The sequence below is a fragment of the Cyprinodon variegatus genome, unplaced genomic scaffold (genome assembly GCF_000732505.1).
Source record: "Cyprinodon variegatus isolate N-32 unplaced genomic scaffold, C_variegatus-1.0 Scaffold276, whole genome shotgun sequence".
NCBI lineage: Eukaryota > Metazoa > Chordata > Actinopteri > Cyprinodontiformes > Cyprinodontidae > Cyprinodon > Cyprinodon variegatus.
The window spans coordinates 182,235-195,869 of record NW_015150729.1 but is presented as its reverse complement, the minus strand read 5'-3'; the positions used below and the strand labels follow the sequence as shown (position 1 = coordinate 195,869).

The window sequence follows — 13,635 nt, the reverse complement described above, 5'->3', positions numbered from 1 at the left end:
ACTATGGTATATTGAAAATCTAATATGGCCACCCTGTTCTGATGTTTTGATTTTTTTTCTTATGTAATTCATTAATAACTGATCCAGGCTAATGCTTTCTTGGCTGGCTAGGACGTGTTTTCCTTTGCACGTATTAGGTTAAATTTTACCTTACATCTGCTCATTTATATTCTTCCTTAATGACTGTGTTTTTCGTCAACTTCTTTTTCCACATTCAGCTTTATAGCTGCACGCATGAGCACACACATGAATATCTAAAAAACAAACCTATCCATATGGAAAAAAGGTCTGTGCAGGTGAACAGTTAGAGTTCTCTGTAAAATCTCTTCAACAGTTCTGTCTTTCTTTGTCGTTCTCGCTTTTTTCCTCCTCCAGTTCTTTGGTGGCATCTTTGGAGAGATCAGCTCTTGTGGCTAAACATCCCAGCAGGTCACAATGATCTGAGAGTGGTTTGCTTTCCTCTCCTGAATCTGGTGTAAAAGAAGTTTCCACAGTAAATCAAATTCTTTTCAGTCAACGTTTCAATGTTAGAGGAAAATTCTGCAACACTCACTTATGACTGAAGGTATCTGCTGCTTCTCATCATCCCTGTGTTGCTCGTCTTCAGAAGAGGGCTCTTCCCTATGGAGAGATTTCAGGTGTGCCTCTGCCATCATCTGGACAGCTATAAATGCAAATCAATAAGTCATTGTACACCTAAACATGAACTTACTTCTTTAACACACAACAGAAGAATGGGAGCATAGGTGGTTGATAGTAAAATTTTGACTTAAACTAATTACACAGAGATAAAAATTAGGACCTTGATGATCTTATCTTATTTGAATGTTTCAATAACAGACAGATCAGATCATTAAGGGATTGAATCTAGTGAGTTCAGCTTTGAAGGAAAATGGCTTGACCAATGACACAGTCTGGATAACTGTACATACAGTAATCACTGTAATAAAAAAGAAAACATGAAATTATGTTGGAGGCACATCGATGTTTTTTTTTTTTTTTCCTATTATCTCTGGCCAAATTATTAACCAGAGGAGCAAAGAACCACTTCCAGCACTGCAGGTTACAGGCATCAATGTGTATCTTTCAGATGATTTAAAACTAGCGGGCTCTCCTGTGTCAGTGAAGAAGTTCCTAATAACAGACATGTTTTTTTCTTGCATCAATATCAGTGTTATGCATCTTTGTGTTTGCACAAGAGAGCATGCTGCAGCTGCAGGCCCTAATCCAGGATGATCCAGAATGGGCTCACAGCTGTTTCCACTCCTAATCTGACATGGCACACTGCTTCACACTCGTATAAATGACACAGAAACCATCATGTCAGGCTGTTTTTGGAAACAAATGTCTGAATTCTGGCAGCTGGGAGCCATGTTGTATTAGACTTCAATTCAACATCACAATTTTTTTTAGTTGTTGCATTATATGTTATAAAAATAAAAACTTGTTTGCACTGTGATTTAAAAAAGATGCATTTACCTTTGAGTGAGGGTGGCTGGTAGGTTGCCATTTGAACCAGTTTGGCTTTCATGGCTCCATTTTCACCCAGAACCCACTGCAGAAATAAAGCATGTGTATGACTGTTTGAAAAAGACCATATGTTTTATGATTGCATCAGTGCCAAAGAGAGAGCCAAGATATTAGTATTGTTTCCCGAAAAAATATATATAATGCAAAATTGACTTTAAGATTTGTAACATTTGTAATGTATTTTAGAAAAAAAACGGATAGCAATTAGTTTTTTATTTCAAAGTAAAAAAAAAAAAGAACCTTTTCTAGTTTTATGAAGATCAGTCAACACACTGGTTTTCCAAAATATCAGTTGAGCTTTTATTGTTAATCATTTCATTTTCTTTTTTTGTCTATTTATCTTTTGAAATATTTGGTTAATAGAAATTAAAATTGAAAAAAAAATGCTTATTTATTTAACAGAAGAGCTGAACTGCTTTTTTCTGCATTATAAAAGCCTGCCATCAAAACCATTAGTCTGCTCTCCTTTCACGTTTCAATAAACAGTGTTTTGCAGTTGGACAGCCATTTCTTGGTAGTTTTGAAGTTCTACCATTTCACTTTATATTTCCAGATGATCAACTGCACAATGCTGGTTTCTGAATTATATCTGTGACCCTTCTGCTTTCCTCATTGGCTTCCATGTTGCCGTTTTCTCATCAATGTTCTCTAAGAAAGCAATTTCCGTAAAAGTTTAAAAAACAATCCACTGGACTTGGTTTCCAAGATTTGAAGAAATTTCGCTTCCCCTCCAGGAAGCTTTTTCATTTCAAATGTCTGGATTCGCAGTGAGTTTGAGTCTTTATATAGGCAAGGCCTTGTATTGCTTGGAAACATGCAAATTGAAACCGACGAGTGGCTCGTTTGGTTCCATTGTTGGCCTGTAATATCTGAAACCTGTCTATGATTCTGAAGGTCGGTCATTAAGGAGGTATTGTTCACCGGCTGAAGAGAGCAGCTGAGAAAGCTTCCTGGAGGGGAAGCGAAACGTCTTCAGATCTTGGTAACCAAGTCTAGTGGATAGTTTTTTAAACTTTTACGGGACTATGACCTGGATGACTGAGAATATTCATCAACTAAGAAAACAATGAGCCAATTAACCTAGCAGTCATGTGTTTGGGATGTGGGGAGAAGTGGGAGTGCCTGGAGAGAACTCATGCACGCTCATGAACATGCAAACTCCATGCAGAAAGACCCCAGGCTAGGAATTGAACTCGGAACCTTCTTGCGGCAAGGCAGTAGTGCTACCCACTGCACTACACTACTGAGCAGCCCATGTTAATTTCACCGTTTATAATATTGGATATAGGCATTAATTGTTCTTTACTGAATACCATTTCAGCCTGCATAAAGAAGAAATTCCCTAAATAGAATCTATGTCAGATAGGCTCTATTGTAGGCCTTTATTTTCAGATGATGAACTGAACAATGCTGGTTTCTGAACTATATCTGTGACCCTTCTGCTTTTATCATTGGCTTCCATGGTCCGTTTTCTCATCAATGTTCTCTAAGAAAACAATGAGGAGTTAACAAACTCCTGATTGATGCAAACAATTTCACCCTGAAGTGAAAATGTTTGTAACTAATTCCCTTAAAGACTTTCAGAGTAAAGGAGCTGAATAGAAATAAAATCCCAAAGAATTTTGCGACGTAAAATTCTTTTACGTCGCAATTATGAGCAACCTTATTTTGGATTTACATATTAAATTCCAATAAAACTATTTAATTATTTCTTTAGTTTTAATGGGATAAAATGTAAAAATGAAATGCTTTGTAACTAATTTTCCTTATGTTAGATTCTAAGCAAAATTTAGAAAAACAAATTTATTGTGTTAATTAAGTTATAGCTAATATTTTAGAATTAATTTGCATACAAATTGCAAATTTTTGAAATGCCAACCTTTAACACAGATTCTTATTAAAGGTCTTGCTATTTTTGGGTAAATTGTACCTTTAAAACCTGAGAACAAAACGCTAAAGTTTAAGACAAATATCCCCAATTTACATACCTTCTCCAGAATAACTAATTATTTGCAATGTGTTGTGGTGAAATATAAAAGACTAACAACAATAAAAAACCTACAACTCCTCATCATCAAAGAAGATTAAAGTTTTATAGGAAACTTTTCTGGTTTGATTGGTAGCGTTCTCTTTTATACCTGATGTGAGCTGCTGTCTTCCTCTGGTGATGGGGGGTCTGACAGTTTGAAGAGAGTGGCAGGTGTTGGCCTCCGGCGTCGAATCTTTGCAGAAACAAAAAGAGAATTCTCTTTTTTTTATTTGGTTCTATCTAACTATGGTGCGTAAAGCTGTGTGCATTTGCATTTTTCATGAGTTTGCACTGAGCAAATCTCCAAACACCAAATACAAGTTCAAGACCTGACTGATCATCACTAACTCTAACTGTCAGAGTAGTTGAACAACAGCTTTTCCCAATGGTTTTGTTTTTCTTATGATAAAAACGTATGCCATCATTTAAGAGAAAGCAATAGACTATTATTTTGTTGTCACTAAATAAGGTTTCAATTTGTTGAGATGAGATGTTTGTGATGCCATCTGTATAAGCTATTGTACAAGTTCTATATAGAATAACCTTCCACTCTCTGACACTAAAGCAGGGATGCACAATATACTGTATTGGCATCAATATTGGTATTGGTTGATGTTGATCATTTCATTTTAAGTATAACAAGTAAAACTGTGCCTAATTTAAAGCTGACAGTGCTTTTTTTGCTTTAGAAGGTGGATGGAATGGTATGGATAATGTAATATTTGTTTGTTCATGTGGCAGTGATTGTGATGCAGTGTCATCTAAAAATGTATAAATATTGCTACCACCAATGTGGTTCATAGTCCGTTCTGGTTCCCAAGTGTGTTTTCATGTTTTTTTTCACAGCACAAACCCTTCTTCAACTCAATTCTACCGTATTATTCAGCATGAAATGATGTATCACTTGGAGGTGGCTGCAGAGGTAATATAAAGCTGGTTTCCATAATGTTTTCACCAACTAAATGATTACAGCTCTTATAGTGCTGTTTAAATTCCCCAGACATTATTTCAACACTTTGAAATGCATAACAGCTTCTTCCTATGTCAAAAACAGTGTGACTTATAATACTGAGTTTCGTGAGGAATAAAGTATAAAACAGATATCCAGCATGTAACTCCAGGAGTGGTGTTCTTTTCTCTTTCTTTGAAATTTGTTTGAAAAAAAAACTGTTCAGAGTGGTTCTGAAGCAACAGTTCAGTTATTTAAAATCAATTTTTAAAACATTTAAGTTAAGTAAGTAGGCCATTAGTATGACCACTCCTAAATTCCACGAGGAGGTCAAATCTCTCCACCAAAACTTCTCTGTCCAAGTCCCTGTTACATGTTAATGCATTACATTCAGTTTTAAACATTTTTACAATTCAAATATATTTTCCTATTATTGTTTCCCTATCCAATGAAATATTACAAATTATTTATTAAATACTTATTTTCAACTTAACTTACCTCAAGTATGTTATTATTGTCAGTGCAATTGTAAAATGAAGCATAGAATACAGTGGTGGGCTGTGAGGGCCTTCAAAGCCTTCTCTGCTGGCCTAAAATCAATCAGAAACACTAACATACATTCTCAACCTAAACTTTAATTTTCTTCTTTCCAGCTCTATTATTTTATTCAAAACAATTAATTCTCTTAATTTTGTAACGTTTCTCTTGATTACTGAGCTGCTTCCATTACATTTATGTGGTCTCAGACATCCACTCTCTGCCATCAGCTCCACATCTCCCATACTGTACCTTAATGGCTCTTTGGCCATTCTTTGCCTTCCATTCTACATTTAGAAATTCTAGGAACCACTGCAGATTGAGAGTGAGGTGAATGTTTGGAACACCAGAAACAATTAGATTTCTAATATAAGACGGAGCTTGGTTGTTTAAGGCTTTATACGTAGGTGAGAAGGAGGATTCTATTCTTGTCATGATTCCTGGCATGAGTGCTGGTTTGATTCAGGATTCAACACACCTGTCAGCTCTGCCCTGTTTCCACACAGCCTTCATCAGATTTTCCCTCTTACCTAACTGTATAACCAGCTGTCAGACCAGTGACTAGTGTCAGATTATTACGAGTATTCCTGTAAACCTGCCTGACCCCTATCTGACCTGTCTTAAAGTCTTTTGGATCTCTGACCTGTATTCTGTGTTCTAGTTGGTGATTCTGGTGAATCTCTCCCAACCAGCGCCAGTTTCATTCCAATAAACTGTTTAAACGTCCCTTGCACCGGTTTAATCTGGGTCTTCCATTATCTGGTCATTATAATTCTGGATTTAACAGGAAGTCATTAAAAGGAACCTAAAAATGGAGGAATATGTACTCATTTTAAAGTTTTTATCAGAACTATAGCTGCAAAAGGAAGAAATATTAAAATCTTTGAATGCAAGTGAATTTTATTAAAGCTTTGGTCTCAGATAAGGAGAAGCATGAGAACCAAACAGGAAGTGAAGCCTCTGCTATGGTAGGATTTTCTTCTCTTGTGTCAATTTCCAGATGATGTTGCACAGATTTCAATGGTCTGAAGCTTTTTCCACAACTCCTGCACATGTAGGGACGCTGGTATGGATATGTAGATGGGTTCTCAGAGAAGATCTACAAACAAAGCTTTTCCCACACTGATGGCAGATGAAAGGCTTTTCGCCAGTGTGAATGGATAGATGGCGATTCAAAGTTCCTTTCGTGCAGAATTGCTTCCCACAGTGAAGGCAGAGGAAAGGCTTTTCGCCGTTGTGGGTGGACAGATGCTGATCCAAATGTCCACTCCGCCTGAATTGCTTCCCACACAGATGGCAGAGGAAAGGCTTTTCACCAGTGTGGATAAGCAGGTGTCTTTTCAGACAGTAAGATCTCTTAAAACCCTTTCCACAGTGGTCAGAGCGATGTACTGATTTCTCAGAGATATTCAGCTGATCCAGGTCTCTGTTTTTCATATGCTGCTGACCTTCACAAAGCTGTTCATCCACATTACTGATATCCATCTGTAAGAGAACAAAAACGAAAAATCCATCAATTATTTGGCACCACTGAATATAGTGTAAACCCCTTTTGATGCCTATGCGGACCAAAATTATGGTTCTTCACAAGAAAAGCTTCAACTCAGAATGACTTACTGGAGCTTGAGACATTGCTTGGATGTGTATGTCAGTGTTTTCTCTTTCTTTTTTGACTATCCTGCTTAAAGAAGAAAAGTTTAGTTATTGATTACCTTTTACATGACAAAGTCAACACATTATCTTCAAATTATAATTGTACCACTACACAAAAAGCAGTCAAATAACTTATTACACAAATAAACATATCATGAAAACCAACAGGTAGTTGCTATTTATAATAAATGTTTTTAATTGGTTTAATTTCCTCTACCTTGTGGTTCCCTAATTAAATCTTTATAGCATCAGTCTCAAAAGAGAGAGTTTTCTTACCTTTAATGCTGTGAAGTTGACTGCTCGCCTGCTATCCGTCTTTCTACGAATTAGAGATCTACACTTTTAAAAAAAGCTTTTTTTTTACTGTAACCAAGGGTTAAAAACATTCTAAAAAGTCCATATTTATTCAAAAGAAAATAAAAATAGATGGCATTGCATAACCTTATACATTCATTATCTTGAACTAACAAGACTACTTAAAACCATCCAATCATTGTTTTATATCACTCCCTCTATTTTCTTTTATAGACTTTGGCTTACTAGGACTCATGACACTTAATTTAGTTGTTCTAAACCCAAAATGCAGATTTGATTAAACAGGTTCTGCTTACGTTTTTGTTGGCTAGCCTGTGTCCTTTGTCCGTTGGTCCGAGTCCGATGTCCAATCGGTCCTGACGCCCCGAATCCCGGACGAGCCCCCAAATTGTTGAAAAACAACTTCATGGTTTTTCCCCGGGTCCGTTAATTCCAGTGCAGGTAACTTAACTGAGATGGAGTGTTATAAAAAAAAACAAAGCTTCGATTCGCCTTTGCAAAGGGAGAGGAGCATAAGCAACACGCATCTGCAAACAGCAACTCTGACCCCCCCTGCAACACTGGCTCTTTTTAGTATCTTCATAGGGGAACATCTTACAGTTTCACACAGACAGTCCCACAGAATGATCATACTCTCTACATTCCTATCTCCATGTATGGAGTTGCTTCCTGCCTTTCGCTCCCCGGTAATCAGTTTTTTTCTGTGTGTGTGTCGGAGCAAGGTCATTATCAGCCTTCCCATCTGCAGATTTCATCCTCCCCTCTGCGAGCATTGGCCTAACACCTGGGAATAGTAAATTTTTTGCCCATCCTTAGATTATACATGGCATATACTTCTTCAATATGAACAATAGATTTTGCTGCAGCTTTAACTTAGCTCTTTACTTCTTTTAGCTTAAACATGTATATATATCTTCAATATATATATATATATATCTATTTAAGAGGTGGGCATAGATACATTTTTTTTAAATCTAGATTAATCTCACTGTAATCTTGGAATTAAACTAGATTAAAATGGGTCATTTGTATTCTGCCAAAGGGATTCATTAATCATAATCAGAATTACTTTATTTACTTTAACAATCCCTAACATAAGAACATGAGAAATAACATAAGAAAATGAATTAAATAAGGATAAGAATAAAATAAGATAAGGGTAAGAATAAAATATGATAAGGATGATATGTGTGTGCTACCTAAATAATAAGTGAAAGTACTGTAAGTATTTGAACAGGTTTCTCTAGTCAGATGGTGCTTAGACCAGGGGCTCATTACCTGTTTCCAAAATGCATCACATAATACCACTGAACATTTTCATAAATGGTCCCACTTTACCCACATTCCACAAATTAATCATCAAGAAGCAAAAATAATTTTGCAGTAATCATTCGTGGTGTCGTGGTAAAATGAAATTTAAAATTCCATAACATTGTTTACCTAAAGTGAAGGCGTGAAGTTCCCAGCTTGCATCGATGAGGTGTGCAGTAACACCGAGGTAGTTATTATTGACAGATATCCAGTGGTCAGTACTAAACACGTCGCCTCGACCAACTTCTCATCTTTCGCGGCTTTCTCTGTGGCGTGCTGGGCATGTATGAGCACCTGTGGCCACCTGGAGAACGAGCTCGAGCCCATCACCACGCTGTCGGGCTTCCTTAAAAATATATTTAACCTTAAGCAGACGTGGCGGCTTTATAGCTGCATCCATGTTAACACGTCACGTTCAAAGTGTTAACAATAGGCCTGCACAAAAGACTGATTTTTTCACGCCCCCAGATAGGCATCTGCGCTATGTATATATGGAGATCAAGGGATAAAAAGTAGATAAAGTTGAGGGGTGCCCACTGAAGGCCTAGTTACCATATGCACCGCCCACCACTGATAGAATATAGGCATGATACATGAGGGCAACATTCATGCTCCAGCAACTCCTACCTCTGCTGCCCTTTGTTTGAATTTATCAACACTCAGCTGACGATTTACTTAAATCAAATAAAAGGCTTAAATTCAAAAATAGATGAGACTATAATTAAAGAAGATTAGTAAGCTAGGATTAAAAAGGTGTTCTATAAAAAAATATTCAGGAAATCTCATTTAAGCATCTTTTTAAGAACCTATTCTAAAGCTTTGCTGCTATTTTTGCCATAAGGTTAAAGTCCAGCAGCATATGAGAAACCAGTGGGTAAAATTGTTACTGAAAGCTTTTGTTTTGTTTTCACAGGAAGTAGTGAAATTATTTGTATCATGGTTTTAGTTCTGTTTAAGTTTTCATTAGTTTTATTTCTATTTTGTGTTATTCTAGTTGGTTTTGGTTGTATTTGAGTTCTTATGTATTTCTTGTTTGTAAACTTCTTTTGGCTGCGTTCACACTGCAGGCCTTAATACTCAATTCCGATTTTTTTTTGTGAAATCTGATTTTTATTTGCATTGCCGTTACATTTCCAAATATATGCGACTTGTATGTGATCTCCTGTGTGAACTGCAGTCATACAATGCAAGTGTCCCGCATGCGCAGCAGAGGACGCAATGACGTCCAAGGCCAGCGTTCTCTATGTTTTGGTAAACATGGATGGTAGTGCCGGCGTGCATGTAGCAGGCTTTTCCAACCATAAAAACTAAATCCTTTCACATGGTTAAACATAAATACTGCTCTCTGCATCATCATCTGCCATAGTTGTGGTTTTACATGCCGCTATTGCGTAGCAAGACGCAGAATAGTGACCTTTGTCAGGTATTAATGACATTCAGGTCGGATGAATACGATCTGGCTGTTCACACACAGGTCGCATTTGAAAAGATCAGATTCAGATCGGATTCAGGACTACATAGCCAAGTGGTCTGGGTCGCATTGGAAAAAATCTGATCTGTGTTGTTCAGACCGGCATGAAAACATCAGATCCAGGTCGCATATGGGCAAAAAAAAATCTGATTTCGGTCACTTCATGCTGCTGTGTGAACGTAGCCTTTGGCTTCACATAAGATTTAATTGGACACATACGTTCTTACAGCTTCTTAAATATTCTACCTTTTTCTTACAGATCTACCAAATGTATTCCCCAAAAGCCCTCTGAGATAATAAAGACTTCTCATACAAAAATGTGACACTGGCCTTTAAGACCTTTTTGGTACGTAATGGTTTTTGCCTGGTACTTTCTCATGGATAACTTATGTTCAGTTGTTTTCTTATTTTTTAAAGAGAAAATATCAGTGATTTGGATGTTACTTTGGGTTCTTTTCTGAGCTCCTAAATGACTCATAAAAGAAAACAGTGTTTTAAGTAGACTTAAAGTTTTACCATTTCCGAGATTTTCTCAATTTTTGGACAACCAAGCTTACTGTGGATGGCTGAAGTCCCAAAGTTTTAGAAATAGCACTTTAACCCTTTCCAAAAAAGATTAATGTTAATTTCAACCATCCATCAATTTTCCGACACACTATCCCTACTAGGGTGCTGGTTCCTATCTCCAGCTGTCAATGGGCAAAAGGCGGGGTGCACCCTGGACAGGTCACCTGTCCATCGCAGGGACAAACAAGACTAACAACCATTCACACACACACTCAAGTAAAATTTAGACAAGCAGTCATGTTTCATGAACATGCAAACTCCATGCAGAAAGACCCCAGGCCGGGAGCAGTGCTACCCACTACACTACTGAGCAGCCCATGTTAATTTCACTGTGTCTCAATTGTTATTAAATATCAGACTTAGGCATTAATTGTTCTTTACTAAATACCATTTCAGCCTGCATCATGCAATAATTCCTTAAATACAATCTATGTCAGAAAGGCTTTATTTAGGGTTTTCTTGAATTCTTAGATCACCAAAACTCAGGCCCCACTGACGAAATAAGTAAAAAAAAAAATATGATTTGTGGTCAGGAAACCTCCCAGCACTAAAGGTCCATATACCCCCAGTACAAAAAAAGGATGTGGAAGGAAAATCCAATATATTATGATATGAGAGTTTATGATAATCCGCCATTTTAGGGCCCAGAAGTGAATAGGATTCTGGGAATCATGGTTTTTGTTCTGTTTAAAATTTCTTTTTGAGTTTTCATTGGTTTTATTTCTATTTTGTGTCACTCTAGTTGTTTTTGGCTTGCATTTCAGTTCTTATGTATTTCTTGTTTACCCCTTGTGTCAGTTTCCTTCCCCTAGCTCCCTTCTAGGTATTTCCATCCACACCTGTTCCTTGTCTGCTGATTAGCCTGGTCTTTGTTCAATCTCCCATTTAAACTCCTCCTCTTCAGTTACTGTTTGCTGGTTCCTCTTCATCTCTTGATCCTCTTATGTGTTTTCCTAGATGTCTTCTAATTTTTGGTTTTCTATATTTGTGCCTCAGTTTCCACCTTTTGAATGATTAAATCTGCAACAAACCAATTCATCTTCCATATCTGCATTTGCGTCCCTTGTCATTACTTTGAGGAATTAAATGCGCTGTGCTTAGCTGAGCACATTACTGGCCGATTCTTCACCGTATAGAGCATGAGGTGGCACGAGCTGCTGCTTCACAGCAATTCCCAACTAACCTACCAAAATCTACAGAAGATATGAAGAATAATATATTGTGTCTAATCTTATAAGCCACTCACCATCACTTTCACGTATGAAATAAAAATATAATAAGTTATAATTAATCATTTTAAACACTGTATGATGGAGCCCCACCCAGCATATTGTGATGTATATATATGATAGATATAGACTGATAATTTATGACTTTATTTTACATTTTAAACACGTTTTTAGTTTGCGGGACTGCCGCTTATCACCGCTCCCACCCGCACCCGCACTGTTCGCTCTCCCTCCCGCCCGCACGCGCAATGAGCTTTCAATATTTGTCCCGCACCACACTGCTTTGCGTTGGGTCCTGCAGGACTTCCGCGGGAGTGCAGGGCTCTAATGCATACTGTACAAACACGCTCTCCTTAAAGAGACACTAATACTACAATGTGCAAATTTTTTTCAACCGTTGCAAGCAGCTACAGCTCACAATGTATGTTCTCACACTGTGCGGCCCGACACTCTGATGCAATCTACCTGCTCACACTGTACGTCTAAAAACCATGTCGGACTCAGCTCCGCAGTGAGATGGCGCTACTCAGACTCGTCTATCCGGAAGCCAAATAAGGCTATGTTCACACTGCAGGTCTTGATGCTCAATTCCGATTATTTGCGAAATCCGATTTTTTTTTTTTTATGTTGCCGTTCATATTTCCAAATACATGCAACTTGTATGTGATCTGTGTGATGGTAGTGCCGGCGCACATCTAGCGGTCTTTTCCAACCATAAAAACTCAATCTTTTTGATATGGTTAAACATAAATACTGCTCTCTGCATCATCATCTGCCATGGTTGTTGTTTTTTGCCGCTTCTGCATAGCAAGACGCATAATAGTGACCTTTGTCGGGTATTAATGACGTTCAAACACAGGTCGCATTTGAAAAGATTAGCTTTATATCGGATTCAGGACCACATAGCCAAGTGACCTGGGTCGCATTGGAAAAAATCAGATCTGTGTTGTTCAGACTGTCATGAAAAGATCAGATCCAGGTCGCATATGGGCAAAAAAATCGGATTTGGGTCACTTCAGTCTGCAGTGTGAACGTAGCCTAAGTAGAATTGGAATATGAAGCTCACTTGAATGAAACGCGCTGCCTTGGCAATTTGTGCAATTTTGTGCTGAAAGCCCTAAAAAGAAAAAGCAACAACGTATTTGGACAAAGACACGGCTGAGCAAATGTGGCTACTATGATCTGTCAATATTACAGAGAGCACTCCATTTCACTCGCAGCCCCGCCATGCTTCTGTGTTTTTATCTGAGAGGAAGAAGAAGGAGAATCCTTGTTTGGGCATGCACCCTGAGCGATTTTCCCACAACGGCCGACTAAAAATCAAACATGTTTGATTTTCTCCCGACCTCACAATTCCTGATCGGGAGGTGGTCGTGAGTGGCTGATCGTCCCTCGTTACCCCCTGTACATTACATGATGCACAAATCAGGCTGAAAGTCTGCCCAATCAAAAAATTCTCACATTACTGGAAAGTCGGCCCGAGAAGGGCAAAAAAATCGCACATTGTAAGCCTGGCTTAAATAAACTTTCAAAATAAGAGGGACATCAAAGCTTAATTGGAAAGCTTTGAAATTATATTCAACTTTTCCTTTTAATGATTCTAAATTATGAAACCAACACTCTACTTCTTAAACCTATAGGCATCTGATATGCTCCCCCATTGGTTTCAATGAATGCAGGGATGGGTTAGACCTCCCCATATGGCGAGGGGATGTGGGGGTGAAGTGGCATCCTGGGATCAGACATTATTTGGGATGGTGTGGCTCTGGGATTTGCTCTGGTCTTGGATCAGGTGTGGCATGCCATCACCCCTGGTGTAGGTGTGCAGCTGGGCTACATTGCTACTTTCCTCCATTTGGCGTCGCCCAATCCTGGCCCACCGATCGCAGCCCCAGCTCAAGCTCCCTGCCCTCTTCCCATAATGGGGGTCTGGGGATCTCCTCCTAGTTCTGTTCCCCTAGGGATATTGGCCCCTAGAACCAGGAGGATAGTGTATGTATGAGGGGTGCTAGAATATGTTAAGTGTCTACCCCCTGTGTGCATC

General features: G+C 38.2%; 1 protein-coding gene across 1 annotated transcript in view; it reads right to left on the bottom strand.

Annotated features, from left to right (window-relative positions):
• Positions 1-327: 327 nt before the first annotated feature.
• Positions 328-13,635, bottom strand: part of LOC107089991 (protein phosphatase 1 regulatory subunit 1B-like) — an 18,702-nt gene continuing 5,394 nt past the window's right edge. The window contains exons 2-5 of the mRNA XM_015383090.1: positions 3,669-3,752; positions 1,480-1,555; positions 554-664; positions 328-470 (exon numbers count right to left, since the gene is read on the bottom strand). Of these exons, the coding sequence (XP_015238576.1) occupies positions 328-470; positions 554-664; positions 1,480-1,555; positions 3,669-3,752 (414 nt within the window). The remainder of the gene's footprint in view (positions 471-553; positions 665-1,479; positions 1,556-3,668; positions 3,753-13,635) is intronic.